Consider the following 17494-nt stretch of genomic DNA (forward strand, 5'->3'; position numbering starts at 1 on the left):
CCTTAGCTGGAAGTTCAGGTATCCAAAATAATGCATTTACTTTGGGAAACTTGGATCTAGATTTATGAATAGTGCAGGGTGCCACAGAGAAAAAACAAAGGCAAGAACATATAATAATGGAGAAGGAGGAAGAAACAGAAGAGAGGAGCAAATGAGAAGAAGCAAAAGGATTTCTGTAATTTCAACATGTCAGCACAATTCATTAAGCTTAAAGGAGTCACTAGGAGTTGCTTGTGGTGATGGTGACAGTGCATCATCAAGCAGAGAAATGCAGAGGGCTCTTACTGCAGCATATGTGTCTGGCTGGCGTCCTTTTGTTTGTCAGGTACCTCGTAGCGTGGGGAAATCTTGCCGAGGCCACTGTCGCTCAGCATCCTCTTTCGAACCGCAGGGTTCCACCGATCTGATATTCTAGGGAGGGAAGAAGGAAGAGAAAGGCATTCAGCCTTCAGAAATTACCTCACATGCTCCACTTTGAAGCTCTCTTACACTTATTGGTTCCCAGTACTTTTTCTGCCCATAGCAAGCTAAAATAGCTTAATTCGCTATGAGTATGAGACTGTTCCTATAGAGGAATAGGAGTATTTTTGGTCTGCCCAGGGGCTGAGAAGAAACAGAGACACTTCATCATCATTCTTAGGCACAGAGGACTCCAGAGCCTTGTATAAGAGCCCTGACCATGCAGACAAGGGGTTTGTAACTTGATCAATACAGATTTATGGCAGGACAAATAGACTCAGACAGTCTGAGAAGGTTGAAAAGTTTAAAGTCCATTAGTCCAGCTGTGTATTCCAGGATGCCTGATGGAGTAGATGTTATTTCACCATCCTCTTGTCATTACCATGGCTGCATCTGATCCTGTCCCCAGCTCCCCACCTAAGATCTGCCCTCTCACATTTCCCAACCCTTCAGAAAAGGGGACCAGAAAAGGGATGTCCAACTCCAATACGACTGCTGAAGGCCAGATCCTAGCACCACTCACCCAGAGGCCTGCTCCACTACCAGATCAGGCATTCCGGGTGGCGTCCCCACCTGCTGTGACATTACCAGCTCTGGGTCCAGAATAAAAATCTCGTCCTGCGAAATTTCCGTCACAAAGTGCAAATGTTCCTGTTGGAGTGATACAAGGAATGAATAACTTGCAGCATCACTGGTGTCTCTGGGCACCCAGCTGGCTATAGGAAAGCTGGGGGCACATCATGGTCTCTAAAGAACATTCATGGGACTCCCAGTATTCATTTAAGTGAATGAACACACATAGACACACTGAAACCAATGCCACTGAAGTCACCAATAAACACTTCATCAATTTCAAGCCAGACAAGATTCCCAACCAGTAAACTTCACACTCACAGCAATGCTTAGAAGGCTGCTACAACAGCGACTCTCTGTCATTCAGCTGAAAACTGGAGGTCTACCTACAAAGCCGAGGTCTGCATTTCAAAATGAGGACCGACACACAAAGTCTGCCCTCTCCGCTGATGGCTAACAGAATTTCTATTGTTTGGGGATACTCTCCCAGACCTCCATCGCTTGTACAGCCTCTCCGTTACCAAATCTCTCTCAGTCCCTCTTTTTGACTATTGACACAGAAGGCTCATTGTCCTTCAAAAACCACCAGGTGTGACTAGGCTGGTCTACGCAGGCAAATGGGCAGGAAACTGCCCACACTTCGTGGGCTGGGACGATCATACAGTATTGATCTTTTCCCCACAGAGACAGAGGGCAAAGGAGCAGGAGGGAAAGATGACCATTTGTACAGGGTCATGTATTAAAGAAATGCAGAATAAGCCAGAGTCACATTGTCCCATTTAACCTGTAGCAGCATCTTCTTCACGCTTGCTTTAGGAATGTTAAAGTACAACTCCATCAGAGCATTTATATGACAATGTGCAAAGACCACCCATGGTGGCTACATGCAAACACTGAACCTGGCAACTCTGGACTAAAGCCACAGGTCCTTCTTCCTGAATCAAACCACCAACTGCTTTTGCTAGGAAACAGTCATATGTTCCTGTGATTCAGAAACAGCTTATGCAGTCCTCAGCGGGACCAGATACAAATGACCACTGTGTGAAATCAACAGTTTGCACTTAATGCTAAGCCACTAATTGGCCTGTTCTGGCTACAAATCAGAAATATCAAAAGCTCTGAAAAATTTTCAAAGTGTCTTTTAGAAAATATATTCAGATTGTCAAATCTATACCACAGGTTTGAATCCAACGGAGCTACACTTTGTTTTGGGGTTTCTCAGGAATATTTGATACAGTTCTGGTCATAATTCTCAACTCATAACATCACCTTAATTTCCATAGTTATTCTACGTCACACACACAGGATCAGGACCTCTGGTGACTAAAAGCATCAGTGAAAAAATAAACTCAAGTATTCTAGTGTCACACAAATGCCCTTAGTAAGACTTGATAAGGATGACAAATGTAGAAAATTCTGATCTGTACATCAGATTGGTAGTAAACAGAAGGGCAGATGGTCAGCAGATATAAAACTTCAGTGAAACGATGTGTATTACATCAACTAAAAAATGGCCTGAAATTTTTTCTCTACTTTTCATGAGACATCAGTACCATTTTATAATACACAGGAGGAATGGCAGATAATTTATTTGAAGCTGCACTTGACATAGCTTTAAAAAAAAAAAAAAAAAAATCTATAGAAATGGTAACCGAATAAAGATTTACCTGAGATCTGTCAATGCGGTAAAAACGATCAGCAGAAGTTGCTGCAAGACAGAGAAAAAACAGAGCCACAGTGAAGAAAATGGTCTGAGCAGAGCTGCATGAACAATATGGGCTGAACTAAAATCACCACCACCTAAGATAACCTCTGTGTCAGTGAAGTCACAACTCTTTCACAGGAACATAATCTCATTCATTCATTATGCCCATATTCCTATACCACTAAATAGTGAATTTAAAGGTGAGACTTAAAAAAAACAATATTCACTGAAATTATTAACAGGAAATAAATATTTTAAAATATATAAAATATATTATAAGAAGTACTGATTACATTAAAAACGTGACACAAAAAGCTGCATTCTTCTGATGAGAGTATAGCAAGCATATCATGAAATTGATGGGTCTAATAGGATTAATTCAAATACTGAATCTAAAGAACAATAACATGCTTGGGAGCTCTTTGTAAATCAAATGCATAGCCACAGATATTCAGCCTGAATTACCAATACATTCAAGGAAAATTTATGCTACTCATGAAAAACACATGAAAATAAGGGAGATTCACTAAATAAAGCACCTAATATAAATCATGTCACTGCCAAACAATTTATATCACCAAACCCAGAAGTATTTCATCACCTACGATGTGCTTCATTGGATGGAATTTTTGTTGTTTCTGCTTCGCATTTAGTTTGGCCAGTGAAATCAGATTCGTTCATTTTGGAGTTTTGACACAAGAGCACAGTACATAGCATTATAGGTTTTGGCACGGCAAGGGACAAAAACTGAATGCATCTACCCACTCAAAAAACTTTCTCCAAAGTTTCTCCAAACTTTCTCCAAAACCCAAGCAGATACTCGATATGTTTTTTATCAGTTTCCCTCATGAGAGATGAGGAAGAGTGATTAGAAACTGTCAAGGAGAAATTGTTTTTGTTTGGTACAATAAAAAATTCAGTCCCCACATGCTGAAGATTTTGCAAGAGCAGATGCCATCCATCTAAGCTGCTAATTCCAGTGCTCTGGAGCCTGATGAAAAACCCAGATAAGCCGTCTGCTTTGACAAAGTCTGGGTCAAATACAAGTGCAGCTCTCCAGGGAGTCACATGAAATGCAGGAGTCTTACAGGAAAAGGGAGGCACTTTTCTATCACCTAAACACTACAGTACTTAAGAGAAGCCAGGGCAAAGAACGCAGCCTTGCCAGCAGCAGTGTGTTTCCACAACCGGCTGCACTCTTGACTCCAGGCACTGCCATGCAGTAAGTGCTGCTTATCACAGCAAAGACACTAAATAAACCAAACCTCTAACCACCCTTCGAAGAACATGCCTCCTTGGGGTGACAAAACTACAGCAGGCATTTTGATTGATAGATGAAGGGCCCGTTTCATTTTTTTTGGAGGGGAAAGTGGGGTACTCAGCTCCTTTTTAACCTGCTCAGTGTAACAAGAAGGAACAGTTACCCCTCCATAGTAATACTCTCAGATGCACTAATCCTTCACATGCACACCAGAAGCAAGCAGCATGCTAGGCACAAGAGAGGGGAGATGCACTTACCATCTAGGAAGCACCATCTAGGAGAGAGCCTCTGAACAGAAAGTACTCTGGGGAAAGAGCTTTCTTGGTCCTGGATAGAGCAGGGAAATGACATTAAAAAATAATAAATTTTTTCTCTAAAAAGGACTATTTTCTAGTCTCTGCTTGTTTCCATTTTGCTCTACTGACATTGCATGATGGGCAAAACCTACGTAGCCCAAACCCACTGGATTTGGTCCTCACTGACATCAGGGTTTGCCTGTGATATAGAAGAGAGTAAACTGACACGGTTAGCTTCAGCCTCAGCAATCGTCTTCCCTTCAGCTCAGCAATACCAAAAAGCTTTGCATCAAAAACAGCTTTCTCAGCTGCCTACAGCCCCCTTTATTTGTGGGGACACAGGAACAGGGAGAGGTGAAAGAGATCAAAAAGACACACATCAGTATCAGTACACAATAGACATGAACTCCAATTATTATATTTGTTTCTTGTGTGCCTGTCACTTTCCTTTATTCTAGTTCAGTATTTTTACACTCTTTCCCACCTGTACTGATCCACCACTCAAAGTAATTGCCCACTTCACCTGTTCCTAGTGTGTCCCAAATGCACATCAGGGGAAAAGAAGTGTTATTCTCAGCACCCAGAACACAGAGAGCACAGACCTGGGAACCACCAGCACTGGGCAAGCTAACAGACATCCTACATCAACATCTTCCCATCCTGTCTAAAAAGATGGGCTCCCTGGGAGCCAATGGACATTATTTTAGAACCAAACCAAACGAGTGAGGAGGAATTAAGGCCTTCTTCCTGACCTGTACTAACCAAGGGGTGAAACAGGCTGCCTCTTGCTTTTTCAGCTCTCACTGAGCTGGAGAGGCAAAAGGGATCTCAGAAAGCAGAGGGTGGTCATGGCTTTGCTCCATGCTGCCTCTTGCTTTTTCAGCTCTCACTGAGCTGGAGAGGCAAAAGGGATCACAGAAAGCAGAGGGTGGTCATGGCTTTGCTCCATGCTGCCAGTGGATGGCCTGCCAACTTCCTAAAGCCACTGGAACATGATTAAACACAAATAGTTTTACACAGGGCAAGACACAACAGCATGGATCTCGAGCACACACTTACAAAATTTGTATAGAGCCAGATTCTATCCTTATTTACATCCTAAGCAGTAAAATTAGCACATCTGCAAATGATGTAAATTCAGGCTCAAGATTAAACTTTACTCCTCCTTCAGCAAGAGACTACAGAATGGTATACCAAATCACAAAGCAAGAAAAGTAGAAGCAATGGGAAGGGAAAGTATCTTTGAGAAAAGTATCGCTGTGCATGGAAAGCACAGAATGTGGATAATGTATATGTGCATATGTTCATAAAATGGGCATAGATTTGTGAAAACAGACCAGGATACAAGGATAGCTCACTGGGACTTCTCAGAATATCACACAGGAGCCTAGCACCTTTCCTGAGAGCAGGATGCAGGAAAAATGATTTTCATATTGGGAATTGTACATCTATATCAGGTGAGTAGTTGTTCGAAGGTCCAACACCAGAAAGTAAAGGCTGGCTGAAAACGAGAATTCCAAAAACAGATTTCAAACAATCACAGGTTTTCAGCCAGAAGGGACAACAGAGCTATGAATGCTTAACGCATAGTATAACACAGAAATCCACCACTCCAGCCTGAACTACAGCAGACTTTTTAGAAAGGCACGCAGCCTAAGTGAGAGACTCCAAGTGACACAAAACCCACCATTCCCTCAGGCAGCTGGCACCATGCACCGGGTTTGAAGGAGGAAAGTGAGGCTGCTTTGTATACAAGAAGAGAGAGTGCAGAAACACCAACACAGAGTTAAAATAAAAGTTTATGGTGTATCAAACACATCCAACACATCTGGAACATTCATACAGATTCTCAAATGTTCACAGTTTCCTATCTATTTTCCTCTGTTTTTAGTGACCAGTGTTTAGATCATTAAGAAAACTTAGAAGTAATAGATGTTTCTCAGCAATTTATCTTACTGTTTTGCAAATCTGACATATTTCTAAAATACTTCTTATCTGAGTAGCCACATGTGAGAAAAAGTTAAGAAAAAAAAATATATAGTGACAGAAAAATTGGAGTTTCATCAGTTCAATTCCCCAGGCTGCCCAGACATGTGTCAGTAAGATCGCGGGGAAGAAGCAGTCTGCTTTCTTCAACCTCAGGAAAACTTCAAAGAATGCTGAAAGAAGTTGTCATTTCAGTCTGACTAGGTAAAAAAATTTCCAAACTGATTACAGAGCAAATAATGCCCCCATAAGTTAAGGGGCAGACATGGCTCTGATTTACATAAAGGTATCTGACACTTTTTCAGCCACCTGAGAAAAAAAAATGAGGTCAAGCTGATATTGTACAGATATGCACAAGCTCTTGGCTTCTCCAGCTTCTTGGTTAGCAGGGTGCCTGCATGCACTATGTGTTGTTTTCAAGCAGCTGTGATTATGATTAGCGTTTTGCGTTTTGATGGACACTCGTTTCTCAGCCAGGTGAATGCGTATCAGTGCCTGGCATGATGCTGCTATAAAATGTTATTAATTTCATTTGGTATCATGACAGCTTTTGCAAGATTTGTTTTATTAGCTTCTGTCTCTGGGATTGACTGGAACCATCTATTATAGCCTTTCATCTCTGGTTATCCAGGACAGAAAAGCAAAGACGGCTCCAGACAACTTATCTGTTGTTTCCTCAGTACGCTAGAGTTTGGCTATAGTCCTGGTAACAGATCTTGTCTCAAATGTTACTGCAGCAACTTACAGACCTTGCTAGACTTACAGACCTTGCTAGACTAAAAAAAAATATATATACATATATATATTCTGATGCATGATACCTGCATCTATAGACAGCCTGACAAAAATAAAACAGCCTAAATTCTCTCCCATATTCGGACTCACAGGTTTTACTTGATCCCATAAACCTTTCTCTCATGTACAGGTTTTTGTCCCCAACCTCTGTGCATAACGGGAGAGATGAAAATAATGACAGCATAACATTCCATAAAGTGAACTATGTCTGCCCATGGGGACCAAATGACATATCTCGGTGGTTTAAGCATCAGATTTAGAACACACCTATGTCTTTCTCCAATATGGGCTTATGGAGTTGTGGGATGCTTAGGTTTGCTTGTATCCAACTGAGGTGCATATGGGAGAGTCAAGAGCTTTACGAATCTGCTAGGTTTGCTAAAGCCTACGTATCTACATGTACAAAACTTTATGTATCTTAATATTTAGCCCACTATTTGTGGAAAGGTGGGATACAAAGCACAAAAGGAAGAAAACATCCAAAGTTAACAGTGTATACTAAAATGGTAGATGATACAAAGAGGAGGCATGAGTAAAAATTCATAGACCTGGCAGAGTACATAATGCTGGGAAAATGAAGATAGGGATAATGCTGTTAAATGTAAATTCAAGTCACAGATTGCATATTGTCATATGTTCTTTCCAAGACTTCATTACAGTTCAACTGCAGAACTAGCTTAGGAAGTCTCAGACCCATAAGAATGATATTTTATGAGTATTAATCTCATTAGAGAAACAAAACAGAATGAAAAACAACACTAGCTTCATTTTTCTTATTTGCACCTGGGCTTGCTGATGTTTCTGCTGACTCCCCATGTTTTGAGCTGCAGAGGAGTCACGCAAGAGAATCACATTTATGAGACCTAAACATACCCATGACACCTTATTAGTGAGGTAAGAAGACAGTTCTACCAACTCAAGTACCTTATTGATGCCCTTTATCCCCTGCTTTTTCCACTTTCTGTAATATGTAGAGGGATACCAACAAACACGGAGCAAACCTCAAATTAACCTAACCAGACAGTTTGTAGAAATGACCCACTGAGAATAAACCAACATTTGAAGAATTCAGAAAAACAAGTACTGAAGACAAAAGACAGAGGGGGATGCATTCAAAACGTAGCATCATAAAAAATTGATAGCATGTTAGGGATTTCACGCTGATATGCACTGGAGAAGATGGCTAGGCAATTAATTTATATACTGCTTTAAGTGCAGAGGTTAGAGCCAAATATAGGGCTGATTTCCGACATTTCATACTCTCTTTTGGCCCTCCCCATACACGCAGATTTAGTTATTCATTTTACCTCAGGCAGTTCCCTACGCACGGAGCAGTCAGCAACCACTTAGGTTAATTTATAATGAGTGGAACAGAATAATACAAGCTGTTTTATTAGCCAATTCACTAGACATTAGCACTGCTCCAAAACTCAGTTCCAGGACAATGATTGATACAAATGTCAAAAATATGAGGTTAAAATTGGACAGGAAAATGCAGAAACAAACTATGAACTGGTATGAACAAGGCAACTCCAGGAAAACATGCCAAATTGCATTTTCTCATAGACTCTTCCTGCCTTCAGTGCATTTACAGGCATTCCAGCCAAACTGGAATTCTGCATCACCCAAGTAATCATTAGGCCCCCAGAAGTTATCTACAATTTCACCACAATGGGTTCATGTAAGCTGGACCTCTGTATGCTTTCACAGTGAACTCATTCCTGCTGATTCCAAAAAGACTTACATTGTTAAATCTAGGAAAAGGCTACCAACACTGCGCTAACTTGTCTTGTGATCCTAGGCACTGTGTCAATTGGCCATTGTCTGTGTCAAGTCTCTGCACTAATGTCAGACCAGCTCAGGAGTCAGTAGAGTTACTCTCAGTTATTTACTCCCAGTTTAAGCACTATGCAGCACAGTATTTTACTGAGAGAAATAGTCTTGAACTTCTAACTGCAAAGCCAAGTTCTGTACCACAGAAATTGTACAATAAAGTTGTAAAATGCAAAAAGAGATCAATTTTTAAAACTAGCCACCTCAAACTAGAACCTGTTTGTCACATGCAAAAGACACATTTGTGGCCAGCGTGGATAAAAAAACAAACAAACTACTCTGAAGATTATGTTAAACTAAAGGTAGATGACTGAACTGCATGGAATTATTAAGAGGCTAGGCCTGCTGGCACACCTCTTTTCTCAGTGATAGACTTTATTACTACAGCTGTGCAATATAACATGTTATTGTTCAGTTTCTCAGACAGAGAAACAATTTTACTTTTGTCATTTGTCCTATAGGACACATTCTCTCATTCACTTCAAGAAACAAGGCACTGCTGCTGCAATATCACTCACATCATCATGCTGTGCTAATTTTAAAGATTATTCTGTAAGACTTGCAAGGGAAAGGATTGTCCCAGGGAAAACAGAGTGAACCTCCAATATTTGAGAGTAAACGATAATCAGAAATTCATCTAACATACCGGTATCTAAAAATAAAACCTGGGTTCAAATGCAAAGAGTGCAGTCCACATTGTTAAACTTATCTTTGTTCTGACACTAAAAGTAAAGCTTATCTTACCTGGTAATGAACTCTCTGTGTAGTAGAAGTTGCTGACTGTAGGTCCTAGGAGGAAGACAAAAGACACACCAATGACGAAAAAAGTTAAAGCAACAAAAACTGTTTACGGTTTGGCAAACACAAACAATTTTGCAAGTATTTCTCACTGAAACAAACACCATGGAATAGTCATAGAAAGCTCACTTCTAAGTTTGGATCTGCATACATTTGGTCAAAAAAGCAGTTTTAAAAACATAGAGTTTATGTTAATGGATCTTTACCATACCATAGACCTATTCGTTCCATGAAAACTATCTAAATTTAGAATATCAGCAACAAAATGAAAGAAGAGGTGCTAAAATCCATAAATCTTTTTTGCAAATATTTTTGAGCAATTAACACACTAAAGAAAACCACTGGCAGTTCTTCCTATTCTAAGACAACCTCATGTCAGGGAGGTCATATCATAATGACTCTGGTATTCAGCAGGGCTCAGGAATCTAATTTGTTTTAATAGAGATTTTGTCAAATAGTTTTAGCTCATGACATATCCTACCAAAAAGCCTGGCCTACAGACCACAGCTCTTCAGTTGGCATGCAAGTTTTCAGAATGCAGAAAGCCTTGGCACCTCCATTCCTAGCAAATGGGTCTGAGCCAAATCAAGCACACCCAAAACTGCAGTACAAAACCTGCAACAGGTTGGAGAAGCACAGTCCCTCTACAACCACTATGGGTAATTTAACCAGAACTTCTAACTGCTTTCCTCCAGCACTATACAACTACTTGTGACCCAATACTGGCCATATTAAGTTGCCTGAGCTCAGTATGACATCACATTTGTAATCTGCTGAGAACATGATCACAATTATTTAATTGTAATTTTCCATCACCGGGTGCCTCAAATACACATCACCTTACAATATGCTTTTATGCCCGATAATAATAACCACACCTCTGGTATGAATGTTCAGAAATGCATTGATGAAGGGAATCCTGGCTGAAATGCAAAGAAATGAAAGCCTGTAGCGAGATACTAAGGCCCATATTCATGCTCCAAGTGCAGAGTTTCAAAACCACAGAGAAGTCAGTGGCTCCCAAAGAGTTCAGTGGGAGGGATGAGGTTCATAGCTCCTGTGTAAACTGAACCACCTATTTAGAAACCTACATAATGTCCTCACACTTGTAAATGTTGTTAAAAGGTATCAATAAAAGATTAAAAAGTCAGAGATATTATATTAATGAAAACCTATTAGCTCTATCACTAAACGTATACACACTTAAAATTATATAGGTAATAGAGCATTTGGAGTCTCCATTTCCCAGACTGTACTGTTGAATGAACTCTAGTGAGGCAAGGTGTTCAAGACAATAAGAGCGACATTATTATTAGCTGCATGAACATATATTTCTGTATATTTGGAAATATCTAGTTGATATTTGTAGTATTTATTGGTGTCTCAGATGACTCCATGACAGTATTAGAGAATGACATTTGCATAATTAGACCTACTCGGATATCATGATGTTTACACAACACACTTTCTGATCAACAGTTTGTATAATTTCAGAAAGGTACATGGAGAGTCCTGGTATTCCATTTCAGTTCAAGGAGAAGAAAACATTCAGGTCAATTCTGTTATCACTTAAAAGGAGTCAGTATGACTTTTCATTTCCTGTTTAGAAAATACTTTTCAGTGTTACTCCTGCTTTTATTATCATATCACAACTCTCAAGTTTTGGTTTCAGTGGTAGGCAATCTGCAATACTCCTAATACATGGTTGTTGCAACTATTAGATCTCTGCACTCGGAACTGGAAGAAGCATTTATAGATTAATGTATGATATGTTAATAATAAAAACCTCACCTCTTGGAGACGGTCAATGTACATACGACAGGTCTCCAAGTCACAGTCTCCTCGTACCACTATAATTCCTAGGGGAATGGCTGGAAAATCAAAACCAAAGATAAACATCTTTAACTGACGTCTCATGAACATTAAAAGTTTTGCAATATGCTTTATTTTTAAATATATTTTTAAATTTCCTCACAAAAGAGTTCTGCTAACTAAATCTTAACAGTCATTTAGAAGCAGGAACATATTATCCATCATTAGTTTTACCCGTTTATAATTACCAAAGATTCCGGTTTTCAACTGTCTTTCATACTGAAGAAAATAAAAGAGATTCAGTTAAATTGTGTACTTTATTGTCTGATGTCAACATCAATTATTAACTGCAAAGAAAGGAACATACCCCAGAACAAGAGTTAAGGAAGGTGCTCTTCTGCATTGAAATAAGAGAGTGATACTTCATTTTCAGAAGTCTTAAGAGTCTACAAAAATGATTTAATGTAATTAAAGTCACAGCCTGAAGTCACAGCCTGCTTTCAGAGAAAATTGTCCAGCACCGTATTACTTTGATGGAAGGCTGCTTTCAAATCAAAACAGATATTATTCCATCTACGCTCAAAATTGACACAGTATCTCCATATCTCCTCAGAGAAAAAAAAAAAAAAAGAGAACTTGTAAAAATACAGGAAATAATTCCCCCTCAGTTGAGAGCAGCATTTTTAGTAACAGGGGATTTAGGTTTCCGCTGCCGTTCTTTTCTTGCAGCTAAAAAAAACCAAACAAAAAAACCCCACAAACCACTGAACCAAAACCAACCCAACACGAAAAGAACAAAAGAGGAAAAAGGTATGTATGAACCCACAAGGAAGGTACCAAGAGAGCTACCTACTAGCATCTCATTAAATAAAAAGAAAGAAGTGAAAACTCTTGAGTACCTGGTGTTCTAAAACTGAATCACTGAATGAAGTTCTTTTTTATCCCTGTAGGGTCTTTAATCAAACAACGGCCCAAAAAAAGTAAGGTAGCAGCAGGAAAGAGATTTAAATCCTCATCTGAAATATTCCAGAAGGAGAGCAGAATATCAACTTATAAACAATGTTGGTAACTGGATAACAAGAAGCAACATAAAGTCACTGACAGTTCTGAGATAAATAGAAAAAACAACTGTGCTGCAGCCCCTCCTGCCATTCAAAAGAAGGTGATTAAGAGGGAGAGATATTTATCTACCAAGATGCTCTTTATTCTGATAAGAGAACAAGACAGCACTAAAAGATAATGGGGAACGTGCCTTCTATTTTTGTGGCCCCCCGAGGCTAGAAGCACAAAGAGAAGCACAATGGTCTCAGGGAGGAGAGTAGGAGAGCACCTACAGCAGTCAAGGTCATTATGGGCCTCAGAGGCCCGTGCAGGGCCCTTGAGACACATCAGCAACGCTGCCGGCATCATGTTTGGAAAGCAATCTGAACAGCAGAACAGCTATGAACCCGGAAAAACCAGAAGCGGGGCAGGGGGGAAATAGCTGGAGGGAGAAAGAAGAAAAGGAAGAACGGACAGGCAGGAAGACCAGGGAAGAAGGGAAGAGCTTGCACTTCTCCTGAAGCAACACTGACATCTGATAGCGATGCCAATCCACCTGCTCATTTTCAGAAAGGCCAGAAGGGAATGGTGCTCATTGTGACCTCCCAGATTTTTTCATTACAGAACAGTGACTGAGAGACAAGCGAGTGGAATGAGGGTCAATCGTGAGGTTTACTTTACGCGCTCCAACGCTCTGGGTTACAGACTGATTCTCTTTGCTTAGTGTTTATTATCACTTAACCTGCTCTGACAGGAGACCCTTAAGCTCTTGGTAGAGAGTACTTAATGGCTATCTAGCTTCAATTCAGCGGATCCCTCTGCAGCCCTTACTGAAAAAAGCATTTGTTAAATTCATTTATAGCACTAAAAAGTGAATTGCAGCAGACACGACTACACCTCCAATAGCTGCAGAGCACTGGGGAGCTACACCACTGGCTCATAAACTGTCCCTGCCGATTTTGTCTCTTTTCTGTTGAATTCCTTTCCTCGTGGAGGAGTATATGCACTTAGTGGGGACCAGAGCTTTGACCTGTCGAACCAATGCAGCTAACACAAAACCAAAATCCTTTCTAACTCCATTCCTGACAGCCCAAAGGAAAAGGACCTTAGGAACGTTTGGAACTCCAAAGAAATCCACCAAAGTGTCTGAAAAGACAACACTAATACGCAATAGATAGTTTAGGGTGACATTGACGGGCCTCATCTACACAAGTGAAGAAGAAAGACATGATTGACAGGTTTACTTAAATTATGTCCCATTTATTATTGGTGGTCATAGAACAAGTCTGGAATTCTGGGCTGAGTGACTTTGTTCTTAAAGAGAGACATGCAACTTTTGCTGCCTGGAAATCCCGAATTAGAATGACCTAGGGCTTTATGGGTCAAAGGCTAGCAAAGCAGTAAGGTTCATGACTTGGGTCTCAAATGGTTCTATTCCACACAGCTCATTTGAAAAAATCTTTTAAGTCATTACTGGATAACACTACCATATATAGAATCACAGAAGGGTTTAGTTTGGAAGGGACCTAAAGATCATCTAGTTCTAACACCCCTACCATGGGGGTTGGAACTAGATGATCTTTAAGGTCCCTTCCAAAGTAAACGATTCTATGCTAAAATGTTGCTTGCCAAAAGCTTTTGTTTGTTTGTTTGGGGTTTTTTGTGGTGGTTTTTTTTTGGTTTGGTTTTTTGCAAGACCCATTTGGCTTTCAGCACAAAAAATGTTCCCAGCTCTCATTTTTATCAGAAACCACAATAAGCAGCACCACGCAGCCAAGATTTTCGAAGTGCTTCACAATAGCTGCTGTTTGAAAACAAAAGAAAATTCTTAATGATTGATAAATGGGATTGAAACTATGGGATTGTTGCTCATACTAAATATAGGGCAATACTGTGCAATAGGGGAAAAATGAGGTAAGTTATCAAGAGTCAGTTAAAGGCATAAAGTTAACATGCATGGCATTCAATGTCATTGTGTGCACTTTCGTTCAGGAATAAATGAACTTCTACCTTTTCTGAATAGCCCTATGTGGATGAGGATGTGGACAGTACAGAACAGTGCTGTGGGACACCGTGATTACTAGGTATGCCAGGTGAGAGATGAGAGAACAAAGTCTTACATTAAGAGCACAGGCACCGCAAAGCAACTTTCCTATACACGCATACACTGTCCACTGCTATGAATATATGGATATATCCAGACATGGGAATATGCCAAAAATAAGCGATAGTCTCAGATCATGAGCCAAGCCACAGCATTCAAGTGCCAGATATTTTTCACCCAAGGCGCCTGCTCTTCTGGCTCCTTGCATCCAGCTCCCAGTTTCTTTGTGCTCCCTGAATGGTGAAAAGGACTTTGTCCAGGGAGCTGTGGATACAGACTCTAAGGCTGCAGCAGTGCTCATCTAAGGATGAGCAGCAGTGCAAGAACCCCAGGAGATGAGACAGGCAGACAGTTGCTTCATATTCTGAAACAGTACTGTAGAAAGCTTTTTGTTTCCAGTAACAGTAGCCAAAATCGAGTATCAGCAGGAACAGGGTGGGGTATGTGCAGCAGTATGGCTAGCATGATGCTCTAATTGAATGCAAGATTAGTAGTGATTTCCTAAGTCCTCATGAAATTAGCTACGGAATTTATAAACAAAGAAGAAATCTTCCACCTATTAACTGCTCATTATGCTGAATACCTAAAACTAGTGAACTGTTTAATAGTACTGAGAACACAGAAGAAGCCTGAATATACTGCATATGACGCTGTGAAGAAAAAATAAAATTCAATTAACTTTCCCATTTATTGTTATGAAAGGATTCAATTGGTGACCTAAAACCATGATTAACCCACTCAAATCCCAAACAAAACAGCCTCAAGACAGATCATTAAGGTAGATGTGAATGCCAGGAAAACTCATTCCGAGTGACATATCTCAGGGGACCAGGGAGATTAGACATTGGGTTGTAAATGTTTAATGTAGCAAATAAAGGTTCCTCACTACTGAAGATGTTATAAAAATGTCATTTTCCTGAGGGGTTTCCACTGATATTAGAAATGTGAAGGACTAAGTAAATTCTTGGGAGAGAATTCTAAAATATTCAGACATTTATATTATGAGGTTTGGCTTTCCCAGTATGGTTTTAATACAACTGAGTTTGTACAAAAGGATTTTCTTACCACACAAATCTAAGTCATGTGTCTCTTCAGATCCCTTTATTGACAAAAACTAAGCCTGCTTAGGTTCATTTGTTGCTAGTCTTCTTGGCGATAGTGGCCCAGTTTTAAAATCTGCACGTCAGGAGGCGAAACACAATGGAGGTTATCGGACTAAACCAGACCACGTTTGAGGTGGTGGTCATCCCCTCCAGGCTCTCAGTGACTTCCCCAATACACTGCCACAAAAAGGAAGAAGCTGCCCAAGTCAAATGAAGAGAGAACTTGTCCCAAACAGAACCAGGTTATAGAAAGAAAACTGTGAAAAGCTGGGAATTGAAACTGAAAGGGAATGGGTATCAGGACTAAGAGCTGAAAGAAGAATTCTAGCTGAACAATAAGTAAAGGTTTAGGATTAAGAAAAGGAACGGGAATCTGAGCTGCGAGATCTGCAGAAACAGACTAAGACAGGCAGGAAGGATGTGTGTGGGATGGGATGGCCAACAGGGACTGAAAAGGTAAGAGAAAATCAAATCAGAAAAGCAATAGGAAAGGAAATGGGAGAAGCAGAAAATGCACAGAAAAATCCCACAGAACAGTCTATACCAGAAATAAAAACTATAGCATGATTTCCTGCAAAGTCTGAAATGGAACTTAATATCCTTGTATCTCCCCCTTCTCCTTTGGTAAATATATATTTACATCTTTTTGTATCACTGTCCATCTCTTCTAGTTTAGAGGAGATGGCAGACTTACAGGTGACAGTTTCCCCACTAGCTCAAAAGACAGAAGACTCTGTTGAATGTAGACATGACCCATGCAGAGTCAAGAGAGGGTAGATTTAGATTTGATAGAAGGAAGAAATTCTTTACAACGAAGAGTGGTGAGATACCGGAACAGGTTGCCTAGAGAAGTTGTGGGTGGCCCATCCCTGGAAGTGTTCAAGGCCAGGCCGGATGGGGCTTTAAGCAACCTGGTTTAGTGGGAGGTGTCCCTGCCCATGGCAGGGGCTTGGAACTAGATGATCTTTAAAGGTCCCTTCCAACCCAAACCATTCTATGATTCTGTAACTCAACACTTCGGATTTACTCCTTCCTCCCAACCCAGGCAATGATATACCATGTTAAATAAATGTTACTATCACTACAAGATCAGGAGCTCAAAGTCAGAAAAATCCAAGACAAGTTGACTGTTTCAGTATCTGTGTATATGTTTATTGTGCTACTCCCTTTAATTTTCTAACCACATCCTACTTTTTCTTCTGTTGTACTCCTGTGTCTTTCTGATCTTTGAACGTGTGTGTGTGTGCTGGTCAATCAAAGTGAGAAATGTAAATTACTGTGCTGTCTGGACAAAGCCCACAAGTTTTCATCCAGCAAAAGGGGATATTTCCTTTGACAGAAACAATGCCTTTGGCAACTTCCTCTGTTTTCATCATTTCTGTTTCAGGTACAAACATTTATCAGTGGTTTGCATCTGTATATACCAGCGTGAGAATCTGGGAGCTCAGTGGCAGCAGAGTTGCCAATATTTAACACGCTGCTGACTTCTTACCCTCTTGGATTCATCTTGACTTTAAGCAACCCATCCAGACCTCTCAGTTTCAGATCTTATTAAATCACTGTGACAGAGAAATGCATGAATTAGCTAATGTCTACACAACAAGACATGTTGAGAAAACAAAGCTGTTAGAGCAAGGCAGGGACTTTTATGCAGAGTGAAATTTAGTAGACAGTTTGTAGATAATGCTGCCTTTTACAGAGCTTCTACAGATAAGCCACCACGTCCCC

The 17494-nt window shown here is 40.3% G+C and overlaps 1 protein-coding gene across 2 annotated transcripts in view; it reads right to left on the bottom strand.

The window, feature by feature from the left end:
* DGKI (diacylglycerol kinase iota) overlaps nucleotides 1-17494 on the bottom strand; it is a 218631-nt gene that overhangs the window by 44761 nt on the left and 156376 nt on the right. For both annotated transcript variants that reach the window (XM_074144629.1, XM_074144628.1), the window contains 6 exons: nucleotides 11498-11577; nucleotides 9653-9697; nucleotides 4256-4325; nucleotides 2700-2740; nucleotides 983-1110; nucleotides 286-411 (listed from right to left, as the gene is read on the bottom strand). In XM_074144629.1, the coding sequence (XP_074000730.1) occupies nucleotides 286-411; nucleotides 983-1110; nucleotides 2700-2740; nucleotides 4256-4325; nucleotides 9653-9697; nucleotides 11498-11577 (490 nt within the window). The remainder of the gene's footprint in view (nucleotides 1-285; nucleotides 412-982; nucleotides 1111-2699; nucleotides 2741-4255; nucleotides 4326-9652; nucleotides 9698-11497; nucleotides 11578-17494) is intronic.

Source organism: Numenius arquata, chromosome 2 (assembly GCF_964106895.1).
Source record: "Numenius arquata chromosome 2, bNumArq3.hap1.1, whole genome shotgun sequence".
Lineage (NCBI taxonomy): Eukaryota > Metazoa > Chordata > Aves > Charadriiformes > Scolopacidae > Numenius > Numenius arquata.